This window comes from Mauremys mutica, chromosome 1 (assembly GCF_020497125.1).
Source record: "Mauremys mutica isolate MM-2020 ecotype Southern chromosome 1, ASM2049712v1, whole genome shotgun sequence".
NCBI classification, from domain to species: Eukaryota; Metazoa; Chordata; order Testudines; family Geoemydidae; genus Mauremys; species Mauremys mutica.
Window position 1 is genome coordinate 155,211,340 of NC_059072.1, and position 15,112 is coordinate 155,226,451.

General features: G+C 43.3%; 1 protein-coding gene across 3 annotated transcripts in view; it reads left to right on the forward strand.

Moving 5' to 3' along the window:
* Window positions 1–15,112, forward strand: part of GDAP2 (ganglioside induced differentiation associated protein 2) — a 44,325-nt gene that overhangs the window by 23,675 nt on the left and 5,538 nt on the right. For all 3 annotated transcript variants that reach the window (XM_045000997.1, XM_045000996.1, XM_045000998.1), the window contains exons 7-12: window positions 833–992; window positions 2,341–2,491; window positions 3,748–3,824; window positions 6,829–6,905; window positions 7,651–7,790; window positions 8,553–8,607. In XM_045000997.1, coding sequence (XP_044856932.1) covers window positions 833–992; window positions 2,341–2,491; window positions 3,748–3,824; window positions 6,829–6,905; window positions 7,651–7,790; window positions 8,553–8,607 — 660 coding nt within the window. The remainder of the gene's footprint in view (window positions 1–832; window positions 993–2,340; window positions 2,492–3,747; window positions 3,825–6,828; window positions 6,906–7,650; window positions 7,791–8,552; window positions 8,608–15,112) is intronic.

Sequence of the window (15,112 nt, forward strand, 5' to 3'; positions counted from 1 at the left end):
AATCTACATTTGTAAGTTGCAATTTCACGACAAAGAGATTGCATTACAGTACTTGTATGAGGTGAATTGAAAAATACAATTTCTTTTGTTTATCATTTTTGCAGTGCAAATACACCTCTACCCTGCTATAATGCGACCCGATATAACACAGGTTCGCGTATAGTGCAGTGGCAACAGAGCTCCGGCGGTGCTTTAACGGGTCCAGGGCTCCGGCTGCTGCGGGGAGCCCTGGGCTCTTTAAATCCCGTTGGAGCCCTGCCACCGCTACCCTGGGGCTGCGGCAGTGGGGCTCACCAGCAATTTAAAGGGCCCAGGCTCCCTGCAGCAGCTGGAGCCCGGAGATCTTTAAATCACCGCCGGAGCTCTGCTGCCCCTAACCCGATATAACGGGGTTTCAGCTATAGATAGGGGTTTTGAGCTCTCCACAACCACGTTATAGCGAGTAGAGGTGTATTTGTAATGAAAATAATATACTTTGATTTCAGTTACAACACAGAATACAATATATATGAAAATGTAGAAAAATATCCAAAATATTTAATAAATTTCAATTTCACTATTGTTTAACAGTGCAATTAATCGCGATTAATTTTTTTTGAGTTAACTGTGTTTAATTGACAGCCCTAGTTAAAACCTCTGTAAAACTGAGGCTGGCTCCTTTTATCCTCTTGTTTTTGGCAAAAGCTCAGTGGAAGAAAGGAAGAGTAATGCAACTGACTGAAAAGTACCTAGGAGAGTGATCCATTATCCCCCTACCCTCTTTACAGAGTTACAGGTTCTTGTGTGGCTGTATAGAAAAGTAGTTCCTTCTCAAACTTTCTGTCATTTGTAGGCCACTTACCAGAAGCTGCTGCCTCTGTATTTTCCAAGGTCATTGGAAGAAGAAGGTCATTCCTTACCATGCCTTCCTGCAGATATTGGCAATTCAGAAGGGGAGCCAGTAGTACCAGAGCGACAGATCAGGATCAGTGAAAAACCAGGTGCTCCAGATGGTGAGTTATAATTCAACCTTGAAATATTGGCACAAAAGCCAAGGAAAACCAGAGACCATGCACAGAGAATTATGAATCCCATATTTTAGATGGAGTGTACCCAACAGAGAGAGTCTTCAAAATGAGATTTTGCCTATGTCCTGCTCAGGCAGCTGCCTGGATTCTACAGCAATAACTTCTGCTTTCTCCCTTTGTATGTGAGAGGTGGTTGGAGGCCTCTGCTCGGATTTTCATCCCCCCCCCCTTCCCCCCAACACCACTCATTCTGATGCATTGCACTAGTCTGAGATGACTGGGAAACTTCAACAGTCTCTTCCTTGAAATCACCTAAGTTCAAGCTTTTTTACCACCATCTCATGAAAGTCTGTTCTGATCAGCATTAGGTGATGTAGTGGTAACATCCAAGCCCTGTCTGATACAGTTTTCAGCATTATCATAGGTGGAGCTGCACCTAATGGTGAATTACAGATCTGTTTTTTGTTCTCCCCTAGAATAGACAAGGCCAATCCATCTGTTCCAAGGATGCATGTCTGCAGTCACCGTGTTACTCAGTTTATAGATTTACAGATGCTAAGCCCAGAAGGAGGCGATTTATCTAGACTGACCTCTAGTTTAAGTGCTAGAGAAAATACTTTTAGCATTTACAAGGCAAACTTGTATTTTCAAGGCACTTTATAAACATTGGAGTAACACTGGAAATAGTTCATTGTTATCACTCTACTGGTTGTGGCTAGGGGCAAATGGGATTGATTTGCCCAAGGTCACAGGCTTAGACCTTGTCTACACTGGGGGGGATCATTCTAAGTTACATAACTTCAGCAATGTGAATAACATAGCTGAAGTCAACGTACTTGGATTGACTTACCATGATTTCTTCACTGTGATGAGTCAACTGCTGCCACTCCCCCATTGACTCTGCTTGCACCTCTCGCCAAGCTGGAGTACAGGAGTCGACAGGAGAGCACTCAAGGATCGATTTATCGCATCTAGACTAGACGCGATAAATCGACCCCTGCTGGATCGATTGCTGCCTGCCGATCCGGCAGGTAGTGAAGACATACCCTAAATCGCTAACAGAGCTAAGATTAGGTTTCAGGAGTTCCTTGTTCTTAGCATGGAGTTAAGTTCAACAGAGGTCATTGCTCTATCAAATGGAACCACAGAAAATTTGTGCATCATAACATGGTGTCTTTTTTTGTGTGTCATGGCTGCAGTCACCTTGTGACTTGGTTGTGTCTTATTGATGCACTGTCATGAGGCAACATTTCCATGTTCATTATTGTGGTTCTCTTGTATGTAGTTTGAGGTCTGGCTTTCTTACAGCTTCTTCACCCATGCTTCATTGCAGATTACTCAGATGAGGAGGGGCTGGAAGCAGATATTTCATTCATTGGTTCCCATGCATTTGCCCGCATGGAGGGAGATGTTGATAAGCAGAGGCGCCTCATCCTTCAGGGACAGTTGTCGGAGGCAGCACTGCAGAAACAGCATCAGAGAAAGTGAGAACATGTTGCCTGTTTCTCTATATGCCTGTCTCAGCTAGGCCTGTGACTTTGGGAAAGATCCTTAATGCTCTCTTTCTGTGTCTCACAAACTTGCAATCTGTTAGCAGGAAAGCATGGACAAGGCCTAGTTTCATTCTAGATCCCTGGAATAGCCTCTTGGTGCTAAAAATATGGGACGGGGGTAAGGGTTGGTTTTCATTTTTTGTGGGGGTTTTGTTCCATTGTTTTCATATCTGCAGGACCTAGACCAGGGGTCCCAAATTTTGAGGGTTATACCCCCCCTTCCCCATGTCCACATCCCCCAGAGCTGGAGCTGCATCTGGCGGTGGTGGTAAAGGGGGGCTGGGAGTGGGGCCTAGATCAGGGGCAGACGCGGAGCCACAGCCGGGCTGTGGTGGGGGCGCCCCACACTTTGGGGACCTCTGACTTGGACATATTGGAGCTGTTGTACTGCCTGTTTACCACTAGATGGCACAGTTCCATCATAGCTTTCAGTAACTGAGCCTAGTCTTCTCTTTCTAAGACGGGCACACCTGTTTCAGAACTCATGCCCTTTTGAATCCTGGGCACCTAATAAACCCTTTTTCCTCCTATGCTTTTGAAGTTGGAGGGAAGAGAGAATTTTGAGTAGCTGTTTATTTTTTCAGCTGAATTGTATTTTTTCCCTGCTCTTTGCATATTAGAGGCAGGTTTAACTTCCTCCTAGGGAACCAGTCCTATGTTATGATACTCATATTTTGGGCATGAGGCATGGCTTTCAGTGTGTGTTTGAAGCACTGACTTGTTTATATACGTTTGGTATTAAAAGGCCAATGTCACTAGTTAGGCCCAACTTCTGGATTTAAAAAGCAACCACTCCTTTTCACTGTTTTAAATATTTAACCCAAATAGTGTTGGTTGCATGTGCAAATTCTCCTTAAATGTTTGCAACTGAAATGCAATACCATTGCACTTGTGCGTGAGGGCTAGAAAAGAGAACCAATTAAGTGTATATTTATTGTCCCAAGCAAAGTAACCAACAGTATAACTAGACAACAGTCAATATTCCTTTTTTTTTTTTTCCAAACACTCCCCATTGAAGCACTTCAGAAGCAGTTTCTTTACTCAAAAGATTTCAGTGTTGACTGCTCTATAACACTAAGCGTAGCAGATCCAGCTCCTCCGATTTTTCCAGGCTGATCTTCATGCTTTCTAACACAGATGAAAGAGAGAGACAGCTCTGACCCCATGTGTGTGTTTGACTTTTCTAGTTACAATCGCTGGCTGTGTCAGGCAAGAGCTGAAGACCTGTCCGACGTTGCTTCTCTCAAAGCCTTGTATCAGACAGGTGAGTTCAAGATCCCAAAGGCTGTTTCTTATAGACTCACCAGTAGGAAATGGAATGGCCATTTCCACCTTTGTGTGAAGGAAGGCTCATGGGATGAAGCCTGAGCAAGTGTTTTAATCTAGTGACAGATTAAAAAGTCTGTCCTACTTCAGTGCCAGGCAGGCTACAGCCAAACAAGACTTCTGGCATATGGAAGCTAGAATGAGATGTGATGAACTGGGACCATAAATAGAGCCCTAAAAATCTGTGGATATTTGGGGACCATGTTTGCAGTTTGGATGCAGATACAAATTTTGTATCCACAAGGGCTCTAACCATAAGTAATTTGACATGTGTCATAGAAAATCTACATCTACAAATTCAAGTGGGTTCCTAAATTCAAAGATCTCTAAAACTGAGCTCAAGGGCTGGCATTTTCTGTGTTTATTGGGGTATTATTAATTTAGAGGGAAAATATGAGGGCTTAATATAAAAAATATAAGGTGGGCAAAGGGCTATCTGAAGTGGAGAAGGCAACAGGTTATGCTGAAATGAACTATCAGTCTGGAGGGAAGTTACTAGTGAAGAGCCTCAAGGTTTGTCTTGGGACCAATCTTCATTACTGTTTTCATTAGTGACCTTGGCACAAAAGGTAGGAATGTGCTAATGAAGTTTGCCTCTGACAATGTTGGAAGGCCTCATCAATGCAGAGGAGGGTTGGAGTATTATACAGGAAGAATTGGATGATCTTGAGGACCAGAGCAATAGAAATGGGATGAAATTTAATACTACGAAGTGCAAGGTCATGCACTGAGGGACCAATAAGAATTTCTGCTGTAAACTGGGGGCTCATCAGTTGGAAAAAACTATAGAAGAGAAAGACCCGGTGTATTAGTTGATCACAAGATGACTGAGCCACCAATGTAATGCAGCCATAAGAAGGGCAGGTATGATCCTAGGATACATCAAGTGAGGTATTTCCAGTAAAGAGAGAGAAGTATTGATGCCATTGTACAAAGCATTGGTAAGACCTCATCTGGAATACTGTGTACAATTCTGGTCATCCATGTTAAAGAAACAGGAATTCAGACTGGACCAAATGCAGAGAAGGGCTACTAGGATGATCAGAGAAATGCAAAGGAGATTAAAAGAGCTTGGCTTGCTTAGTGTAGCAGAACAAAAGCCAAGAAGGGGAACCGATTGCTCTGTATAAATACCTTAGTGGAAAAATGCCAGAGGAAGGAGAGCTGTTAAAACTAATGGACATTATTAGCACAAGAACAAATGGGTATAAGCTTCCCATGAATAAATTGGGACTGGAAATTAGAAGGTTCCTGATCATCAGAGGATCAAGTTCTGGAGCAGTCTTCCAGTAGGAGTGATGAGGTCAAACAACCTAACTGATTTTAAAATGGAACTTGATAAATCTATAAACAGGATTATATGACGGGGTTGCCATGATATCAGGGGGACTGGACTCTATGACCCAGGAGGTCCCTTCTAGGACAATACCCTATGTTTTCCAGCTCCAGTCACCATGCTCCTGGCCCTCTGTATTTGTTAGATGAGTGTCCTGGTTACTAATTCTATGATTGGATGGGGGGGAGTGTGAGATAATCCCAGAATTCAGACTTCCCAGTGCTACTTGGTGTTGGAAGGTGGGTAAGGAACAAGTTTAAAGTCAGCAGGTAAAGCTCCAATGGACTTGAACTGTCCTTAACCTAAGGGAAATAAGATTTAGACCACCCAGTTTTGTGCAATCCAGTCCATCTTCCCATGCAAAGTTAGGGACAGTATGGTTTGCCTGGTTTCCATACCATGTCATAAATCTAGACCAATTAACCAAGAATCACAGATATGTCCCCTTAACTTACTATAGAGAAGGATTCCTCTTGTTCTGCCTTGAAAGCCTTCCTATATTGTACACTCCAAAATAGCTTCCGGGTAATGATTAGAGGGCAGCAACAGCAACAAACTGAGAAGAGGGAGTTGAGATGCCAGGTTCAGTGAATGAATGTTGTTAGGAGGCAGGAAGCAATAATTCCCTGTTAGTATTTGGCAGGGATGTGGCAGATGAAATATAATTATTACACTTGTCAAAGTACAGGAACATTCTTGCTAGCAGCATTATTAGAAGTTTTGAATTTCTACAGTCATTGGCTTAAGTCCATTATATCTCACATACCAGATATTTAACCTGTAAAGGTCAAATAACCTGTCCATCTATAGCTACAAAGAAGTGTACTCTTCTTACCAAAAAACCAGTCCTAGTAGCTACTTATTAAAATAATTTTCTAAATTATTTTACAATGTACTTATATTTACACACAGGCTAGATGACATTTGATTCCCCCGACCCTACACTCTGGTTTTATAACTCTTCTTCCCCATTTATATATAAACATCATGGAGAAAACGCCCATCAAGGAAATCTACAATGTGTTCAGCTACTTGAGAGAGTGAGAGTGTATATTACAACCTTTCAAGGAATTAACAATACCATATTTCACATTGTAAACATACTATCTAAATTAAGCACCTGTAGCTAAGTTGCTCATGTCTGCGTCAATAAGAACTTAAATATAAGAAGGCCCTTTATGCTAATGTGATTGCAGTTGTTTGAGGGTGTGGTACCTGTTATAGATTACATGTCCAGAACAACACACCCTTTTGGTAGTGATAAAGCAGAAAGTGTAGCCTTATAAACAGTAGGTGCTATGTCAGTAAATTGCTGGAACCTCCAGGGTTATTGATTGCAGCCTCCATCTTCAAGGAGTGCAACTCTGTATTTAAAAACTACCGTTTCCAGATGCAAGGCATCCTTCTGTTTAGATCAAAATGAGTACTACATAATGGGAGCAGTAGTCTCTGCACTCTTCATCTCCTGTTAAGAATGCTAGTTAACGATATTGTAGAATGCTTCTAGTTAGCTGCCCCTGACTTACAGGGCGACTTTCAAAAACTCAGACTACTTTATGAATGTTATTCAAAGATAAAAGCTTGTGGTTCTCATTTTATTCTGTAGGTGTGGATAATTGTGGTCGCACAGTGATGGTGGTAGTTGGAAGGAATATTCCTGTAACTCTGATAGACATGGAAAAGGTAAAATCTTCATATAAAATAATAGAGCTGTGGCAGTGATTCTTTAGTTAAGGTTGAAAGGCAGTTTCTATTAAGTACAACTATCTCATCCTGTACCCTCAGCACTAACTTTAGCAAGATATCTCTAGAGGGGTGTATCTATGCAGAAATCTTCCTACACAACAGATAAAGTATCTATGCAAGCAGTTTGTACATAAACATGAAAATATATCCTATCTAAAACTTTGCATATGAAGTTTTTCTGGTAGAAACTTTTCTAGGGAAATGACTAGATTCTCTTCAGGGAAGCATTGCGCCTGGCATTGGCCACTGTCGGAAGACAGGATACTGAGCCAGATGGACCATTGGTCTGACGCAGTATGGCCGTTCTTTAGCAGGGTAGTGTAGGGCCTCCTCTTTCCCTCCAAAGAGATGTAAAGGTGCTTCTGTAGCTGGAGACTCTGAAGTGAGGTGCACTGAACAAACTTGTTTCTTGCACATGCAAAATGCCAGGGATCCTGACAAAGTATGTGGAGGTTAGGGACATGGAGCAGAGTAAAGGTTGGCTGTAGACATCTCCAGATAATATTTTTGAGCCACTGCTTAAGACTTCAGTGTTGCATCATGTTTTTGTAATTGAAATATAATATCAGCTTGTCTTAAGGCTTTTGGTCTGGATGATAATAGGTTAGAGGGTAATCTGTTAGCACAGAATGGGACTGTGACAAATTTTTCTGATGAAAATATAAATGTCTCCCCACCTCAGGCACTCTTGTACTTCATCCATGTCATGGACCATATTGCAGTAAAGGAGTATGTCATAGTATACTTCCACACGCTCACTAGTGATTACAATCACCTGGACTCCGACTTCCTGAAGAAACTGTATGATGTCGTCGACATCAAGTGAGTGTCATGAGTAGGAAGAGAACCCTTTTCCACTACTTCTCTCCCCATACAGGCCTTTAAGACAGACCCTTTATCCAGCTTGCTTCCATAGCTAAAGGATTGCTGGGAAGAAATTCACAGGGGCCAATAGACCCAGATGTCTAACAAAACCAGTAGAGATTAGGCCTGTTTCCTTTCCTGCTCTGAATCCAAACCATTTAAACAATTTCTAGGCATTTCTGAAATTATTGTAACTTATGAGTGCCTCAGTTCAACAGGAAATTAATTCTAGTTCATGCATGCTTGTGTCATAAACTGGTCTCTGCAATCCCTGCCTGTGGCATATCTATCAGTAATGAAGGCAGGCGTGTTTGCGCCCATATATTTTATGTGAGCTCATTCCATCTGCCTCTAAAGGTTGTGTTTCCAAAAGACAGTATTGTGCACTGGGATGCTCCATCCATTTTGCTGGAGGAGACGTATAGACAGCACTAACAGGTGTAACTAATGTGTAACCCTCTTTGGACTGGAGGATCAGATAGGATTTATCTAGGGATGCAGGGAAACTTTTCACTTCCTTTGCCTCGCTTATTCTTAGGGCAGCTGCCCTTTGACCTGCATTTGAATGTTGTGGGTCAGGGTTAGCACCAAAAGCACTTGTGCATGAGTGGGCAAATGTCTCCAAACACCTTAAGCTGTGTTTTTGTCTGAATTTAGTAGGATAAGCTCATTACTACTTTTTTTTTTAAATAACAAGCATCATTTTCTTCTTTAAACCAGGTACAAGAGAAATTTGAAGGCAGTGTACTTCGTCCACCCAACATTTCGCTCAAAGGTGAAGTATATTGAACCAAAGGCCAAGAATGCAGGCTTTTGAAATAAAGTAGGGCATAAAATTGTAGTATAAGGGGAGAAGTCACGAGAGAGAGACTTCAAAACACTAGGCCGTGCCTGCTAGATATGTGTTTTCCAAGAGCTAGTTCACATTTGGGTACTGTTATTTCTGGCTTATGTGGCTGGTACACTAGCCTTTCCCTTCCTACCTTAATGATGAGCCTCTGTGCTTGGCTCCCGTGCACCACTACTGCTCACTTCCCATTTTACTTTGTGTGCTCTGATCTGCAGTGACACTTCATCTCTCAGGTTGCTGTTAACCCACATTGCATTGCTGGTTAATGCACATGAATGTGCAATGGCACAGAGCCTCATTATTAAGGTACTGAATGGAGGCAGACGTTGGCCGTTATAGCAGAGGACCTACTCTGATAAACTGGAAGAGTTGTCTTGAAAGGCTAAAAATGAAACTGATCAGTGTCACAGGTGGTTGGGGTACATATCTGTGGGGTGTCCTCTAACAAAATTTAAAGCTTTGAGACCACATTTAATTCAAAGAAAAGAGGCATTAGTCCTTTCTCCTGCTCTCTGGCTTAAAATATGACATTCAGCTGTGTGAGCCCAGAAATATTTTTCTCTTTGTGGTTCACCACATGGGCATTTTTTACTCCCCAGGACAGTTATGGTACAAAAGCAGTGTCAGTGCAGGCTTCACACATGTGCACCTCATTGCCAGTGTGCCTCAAACTTGATCTGATGTAGGTATTCAAGAGGCAGAGAGAGAAAACTTGATTTCCATGCCATTATTTGACCTCCGCTGAGACTGCCTGCCTCACCTCTTGTTGGCCTTTGTAGATGAGTCTCCCACTGTCTGTCACAATCTTTTCCAAGAAACTGAGTAGCAGTGATGAGCCAGCAATGGGCTCAGTCAGGATTCTAGATTGTAATATAAAAAGGTGGAAAAGGGAAGAAGAATTCATTTTGGGGAGGCCTAAGCAAGACTTTTTATTTCCTGTGGATTTTTCTAACCTCTTCAAAAGGACATGTTACTGCTTTGCTCTATGGTCTCTAGAGGCGACCAGAAGGTGGTGCTGCTTCTCTTCCTTTGTCTCAACTGTGGATCAAAACAGTAATCAGGGTATTATGCTTGGAAGACACCAAAGTGGCAGCAGTGGCCCTAACTAACATCTTGCATGCTGGCACTTTCGAATTAGATGTCAGACTAAGGGCCTGACCTGCCATCTTCATTAGAGAGCCTTTGTCACTTTATGTAAGATAGGAGTAAGAGTAGGAGTATAGTCCCCAAGGTCCAGGCCATATTCCATCGCAAATGTGTTTTATTCTGCTTGGGTGCCTCCCTGCAATTTCAATAAGTTGAAACATGGAAGAGAGAATGTAGGTGATTGTTCTGAGGTTAGGAGTTGGGCAAACAACTGTGGTGGTTCCTTGATTTAATTTTATTAATACCACCACCATTTCTATAGTTCTTCACACTTGTCAAGTACTGTACTAGAATGAACTTAATTCCATACCAGTGTAGCCATCAGCCCTTCTCTTCCCTCATCCATTTGGGTAGTTGTCCATCCCAAAGAACTTTTTGAAATAGCCTCCCTTCTGTACCACAAATTGCATGTATAGTCAGCCTTCTGATCATCACTTAGTTATCATTCTGAAACCTCTGAGGTTTTGTAGTCTTATGTTTTTCCTTACTTGAGTAACACAAAGCATATTGGGCCAATGGCGATGACTGCTGACCAGAAGGTTGTGGTAGCTGGTTAATTCCATAGTTTGTGCTAATGAATGGTTTAGTTCGTGAATCCTGAATAGGTTGCCATTTCCTACAACAGTTAAAACAGCACTCAGATATTCAACTGATAAGAACAGTATGAACATTTATATTTAGGGTTTATAGCAGACATTGTCAGTCTGTGGCCTATGAGTGTCCTGTCTTTAATATGAAGATGTGCTCAGAGCAGACTATGTCCCAGTATCAAGATGTCCCATGTTGATCCCATCAGCATTCCAGTCAGATTAAGTTGCAGCATTGCATGTTTGGACCTGTAGTCCCTGTGTCCCTGACATCTGTTAAAAATAAAACTGGCTGACTAATCTGCTCCTTTTATGATAGGTGGGGCTGATAGTGCTGCCCCCTATTAAGGTTGCCCGATACGTCCCTTTTAAAAAACCCTGTTTCCAGTTGCTTATAACTTTGCCAGACTTAAATCATTTGGGATGAAATTTTCCATGCCCAGTGTCTGCCTCATGACTTAGGTTTTATGGTTGGTTTGGGGGGTTGTTTTGGGGGTTTTTTTTAATTTCACCCAAAATGGTTCAACTGTTTGAGAATGAGGTTTGAAAAATCCATTGTTTTGCCTATATTTAAAACTTCTGGTTACCTTTTCTTTTAAAAGTTCTGGCAACTTTATGCTTTGGAACAGGGATTGAAATTGAGCAGGGATGTGTCAGGAATGTGCCTTTGCTGTCCCTGTGAAAAAGTGAAGTTCATATGCTCCATAGAGATTTGTTAGATTTTTAGCAGCTAAATTCCCTAAAGTGTCTGTCCACACTGGGCATGCTCCCTGCAGTTGCAGCTCTGGGCTACAGCATGCCATTCTGGTTCCAGGCATCTGAACAGAGAGCCACGATTCTGTTTCCTGTGCTTTCAATGAGCCTTGCTGGGCCTAAGCCACATGGAGGAAGAGGCTGCCTGAATCAAATGCAAGGGGAACCAGAGCTGGACTGGTGGGTATAGATAGGGACATGAAGCCTAAGCGCAGGGAGGTGGAGACTGGGACTGGCAGCCTGGAAGAGAAGCAGGAGAGGAGAAGCAGTGACTGACTGGGCACGGAGACAGACTGGGACTAAGAACTAGTGAGGCAGAGGAAGGAGGTGAGTGCAAAGGGGAGACTGATCTGATTGTGTGGTGCAAAGGGAAAACTGTGATTGGCTGGGCAAAGAGACTAGGCCAAGGAATCAGGGGTGAGGGAGAGGGATGCTGAGATTGGATGAGGAGTTTGGGGACAGCGGATTGGGGCTGGGAGCCACAGTGGGGGGGGGGGGGGGTTGAATGGAGGCCAGAGTTGTGGGGATAAAATGGATGATGTGCTTTTTGGGTGAGGGAGTTGGGAATGGTGGGGCAAAGTAAACTGAGGACAAGGAGTTAAGGGGTTGGTGACACTGGGACTGAAATGTAGAGTCCAGAGAGGCGAGACTGAGATTTGTTGGGGCAAGGAGACTGGAACTGCTATGAGTAGCCTGAGGTGAAGAAAACAGGACTGGGATGAAGAACCAGGGGGTGGCAAAGAGGAATAGGACTGAGATAAATTGGAGGGAATAGGGCAAAACAGGTCATGCTTCAGGTCAACAGGCAGAGGGGTCTGTGACCATGCAGGGGTTCTCAGCCTTTTTCTTTCTGAGGCCCCAGCCAACATGGTATAAAAATTCCGTGGCCCAGCTGTGCCACAACAACTGGCCGGCGTTAGGGGGTAGCGAGCAGGGCAGTTGCCTGGGGCCCCATGCCACATGGGGCACTGCAAAGCTAAGTTGCTCAGGCTTCGGCTTTAGCCCTGGGTGGTGGGGCTCAGGGCTCTGGGCTGCAGTCTCGCACAGCGGGGATTTGCCTTTCTGCCCTGGGCACTAGCGACTCTTAACACTGGCCATGCTTTGCAGCCCCCCATCCCCACCCCCCCCCGAAACTTGCGGCCTCCCAGGGGGCCCCGGACCCCTGGTTGAGAACCACTATATTACAGCACACTTCCTGCGCAAGCCTGTAATGGAACGCAAGATCTCTGATCTCACCATTACTCTGTCATGTATGAACTCTTAGGGCAAAGTGTCTCATTCCCCTTCTAGTGCTGGTCCTACTATTGCTACAAGTTGCTCTATTAGGGCAAGTGGCAGAACTCTGAGCAGTGCATGTAAAGGGTGCAACCTGCTGATGAACCATGTCAGTGTGAGTGTGGCTCCACATGATGGAATTCAATTTTTTCAGATTGCTTTTTATAAAAAACCTAGAAAATTACACGCACACAAAAAACTATTAAAAGACCATTATTAAGGTTGCTAAGACAAGTACTTAAAAGTTAGGAAATCCTCCTGTGCATATGCATTATGCCGTGTTTAATTACATGATCACATACTATTTTTCCCACAGGACCCCTGCCTCAATCACTACACAGAATGGACCTACTCTAGAGATGAATCAGGGTTGTGTAGTAAAGGAGGCTGTTGTCTGTAGGATTCTGCCATGAGGCAGAAGTTGAAAGATATGTACTCTTACTAGTACCAGAAAGCATGGGTGTAGACCTGCCCCCACCCCCTCACCTAAGGGAGTGGAACCATTGAGTCCAGGCTACTAGTGATTTATGAGGACAATGAAAAAGGAAAAACAGGATCAGGAAAGGGGTCAAAAATCCAGGGGGAGACACCGAACAGTGTGTCCTAGACAGCATCCACTGCTCCTCAAAGGCATGTAAGGAGTCAGTGGACACCACACAGAGGAAAACTGCTTGGAGGCATGATTGGATAAAGGAACAGAAATAGACCCCACTGCTCCCTCCCGTTCAGCTTCTTCCTCCTGGATAGATGGCTGGCCCTCTTGGCCAGCACCAGGAGAAGGTTGCCAAGGCAGTCTCGTGACTTTGTAGCACAGTGTGGTAGACTGTCGTCAAGGAAGTTAATGTTGTGGTGGCCTGTAATCCTCTTTCCCTTTCAGAGCTATCAGAATTTACGTGCAGAACAAAAAAAAAATCTAGAGGTTCCAAGTGGAGATAGCCCGGCATAAATCTTGCTTGTGAAGTAAATAAAAGCCTGCCCAAGTCTTTAGGTTTCTTGTCAGAGACTGCAGCAGAGTTCTGAAATAGCTACAAGCAGGAAGAACATACTGGGGATTAGCGTGCAGAGAAAAAAGCCAAGTGCCCTCCTTTGCTTCAAATTCCACAATGCAGTTGTGCTAGTTTAGGGGCCTTTCAGCCAGAGTAAGATTTACCAGGTCAGCCTCATAGACTCACTTAACTCGTAGAGTGAAACATGTACTCTCGTAAACTGAGACCCAGTAACTTGTATTTCTCAAATGCCTTCCATCTGATAGAGCTTTGCAGACTCACCAAACTAAAGTACAAACAGAAATCACTTAGCTACCCAGCGACACACAACAATTCAGGACAAAAAGTGGCAAATGCTGTATAAAAGTGAAACTGCAGAGGAAGTATAGGGAGGTAAAATGGAATTAAAGATGGAATTTGAGCAAGCTAGTATTCTAAGGCAGGGTTTCTCACCAATTGGATCACAAACCCCAAAGGGAGGGGGCATAAAAGACAATCCAGGGCCCCAAGGCAGTGAAAGTTTTGTTACAATCTAAAAGAGAAAATTTCACTCCCTTGCTCCCTTACCTATAAAGGTCAAATTATTCTCAGTCAACCTCTAAAATCTCACACACTGTAATAATAAATAATAATTGTGAAGTGCTTTGAGATCTACAGATGAAAAGTGCCATATAAAGAGTTAGTTGATGATATTATATAGACTTATTGTTATCATTGGTACTCTCTAGTAAATATGAGACAGTAGTGACAATTTTTGCTTTGAATAAGGGGCCACCAGCCAGAAAAGGTTGAGAAACATTGCTGTAAGGAAAAATGTTGTGGGATCTTGAATGATAATCAGAGCCCCAGTTTTGCAGGTCATGCAAAAGACAGCACCTCCAGTAGCACTGTTCTCACAATATTGTGCAGAGGTTTTCAATCTGTACTGACTTGGAGGGAAAATGCCCCCTATTGAATTACCAGCCCGACACCACTTCTTACGGGAGTAAAGTTGGGCTCAGGTAAGGAGAACAGGGAGAAAACAATGGAGAAGAACCAGGGCTGCATTTTCTGGAGGCTTCAAATCTGGTGTCCCAAGAATTCTGGAGATTCTGTTCTCATGGATATATGTTAAAGTAATGCTAATCATTTTATGGCCAATAGCTTTACCAATTTTCCCTTTACTTTTTCTTATGCTGGACCTCCAAGAAACCCCAGCCTTCAGGCCCTTCATCCAGGCAACCTGTCATGCACCTGAAGATAGCTGGATAACGTTCCCTCTGGAGCCTGTAAATGCCATTCCTCCAAGCAAAAGGTGTCATTAGAATGACACTGCTCTTTCACTGGCCTTAATCTTATCTTCTGGGCTTCTTGTCTATGACTTAAATGTTTCTCTTGGGGTGGTTGCTTCAGACTGTGTAATCTGTTTTTATTTTTCTCCATTGTCTTCTACCCAATCTCCTTATCCCTCCCCAACTTTACTCCTGTAAGGAGAGCATTTGTTTACAAGAGAGAGCTCCTGGGGTCTGCTGCTGGCTATTTAAGGAGAATGCATCTCCTTATGGAGTGTGATATGAGACACACAATAGGAAGTGGCCAGTAGGAGATTGCTTGACTCACATGAACACTTCAGGGCTGCCATGTCTTTGCAGTCTATGAGCCAGGAGAGTCCCGTAAGATCGAAATTGCTTAGATGTCTTCAAA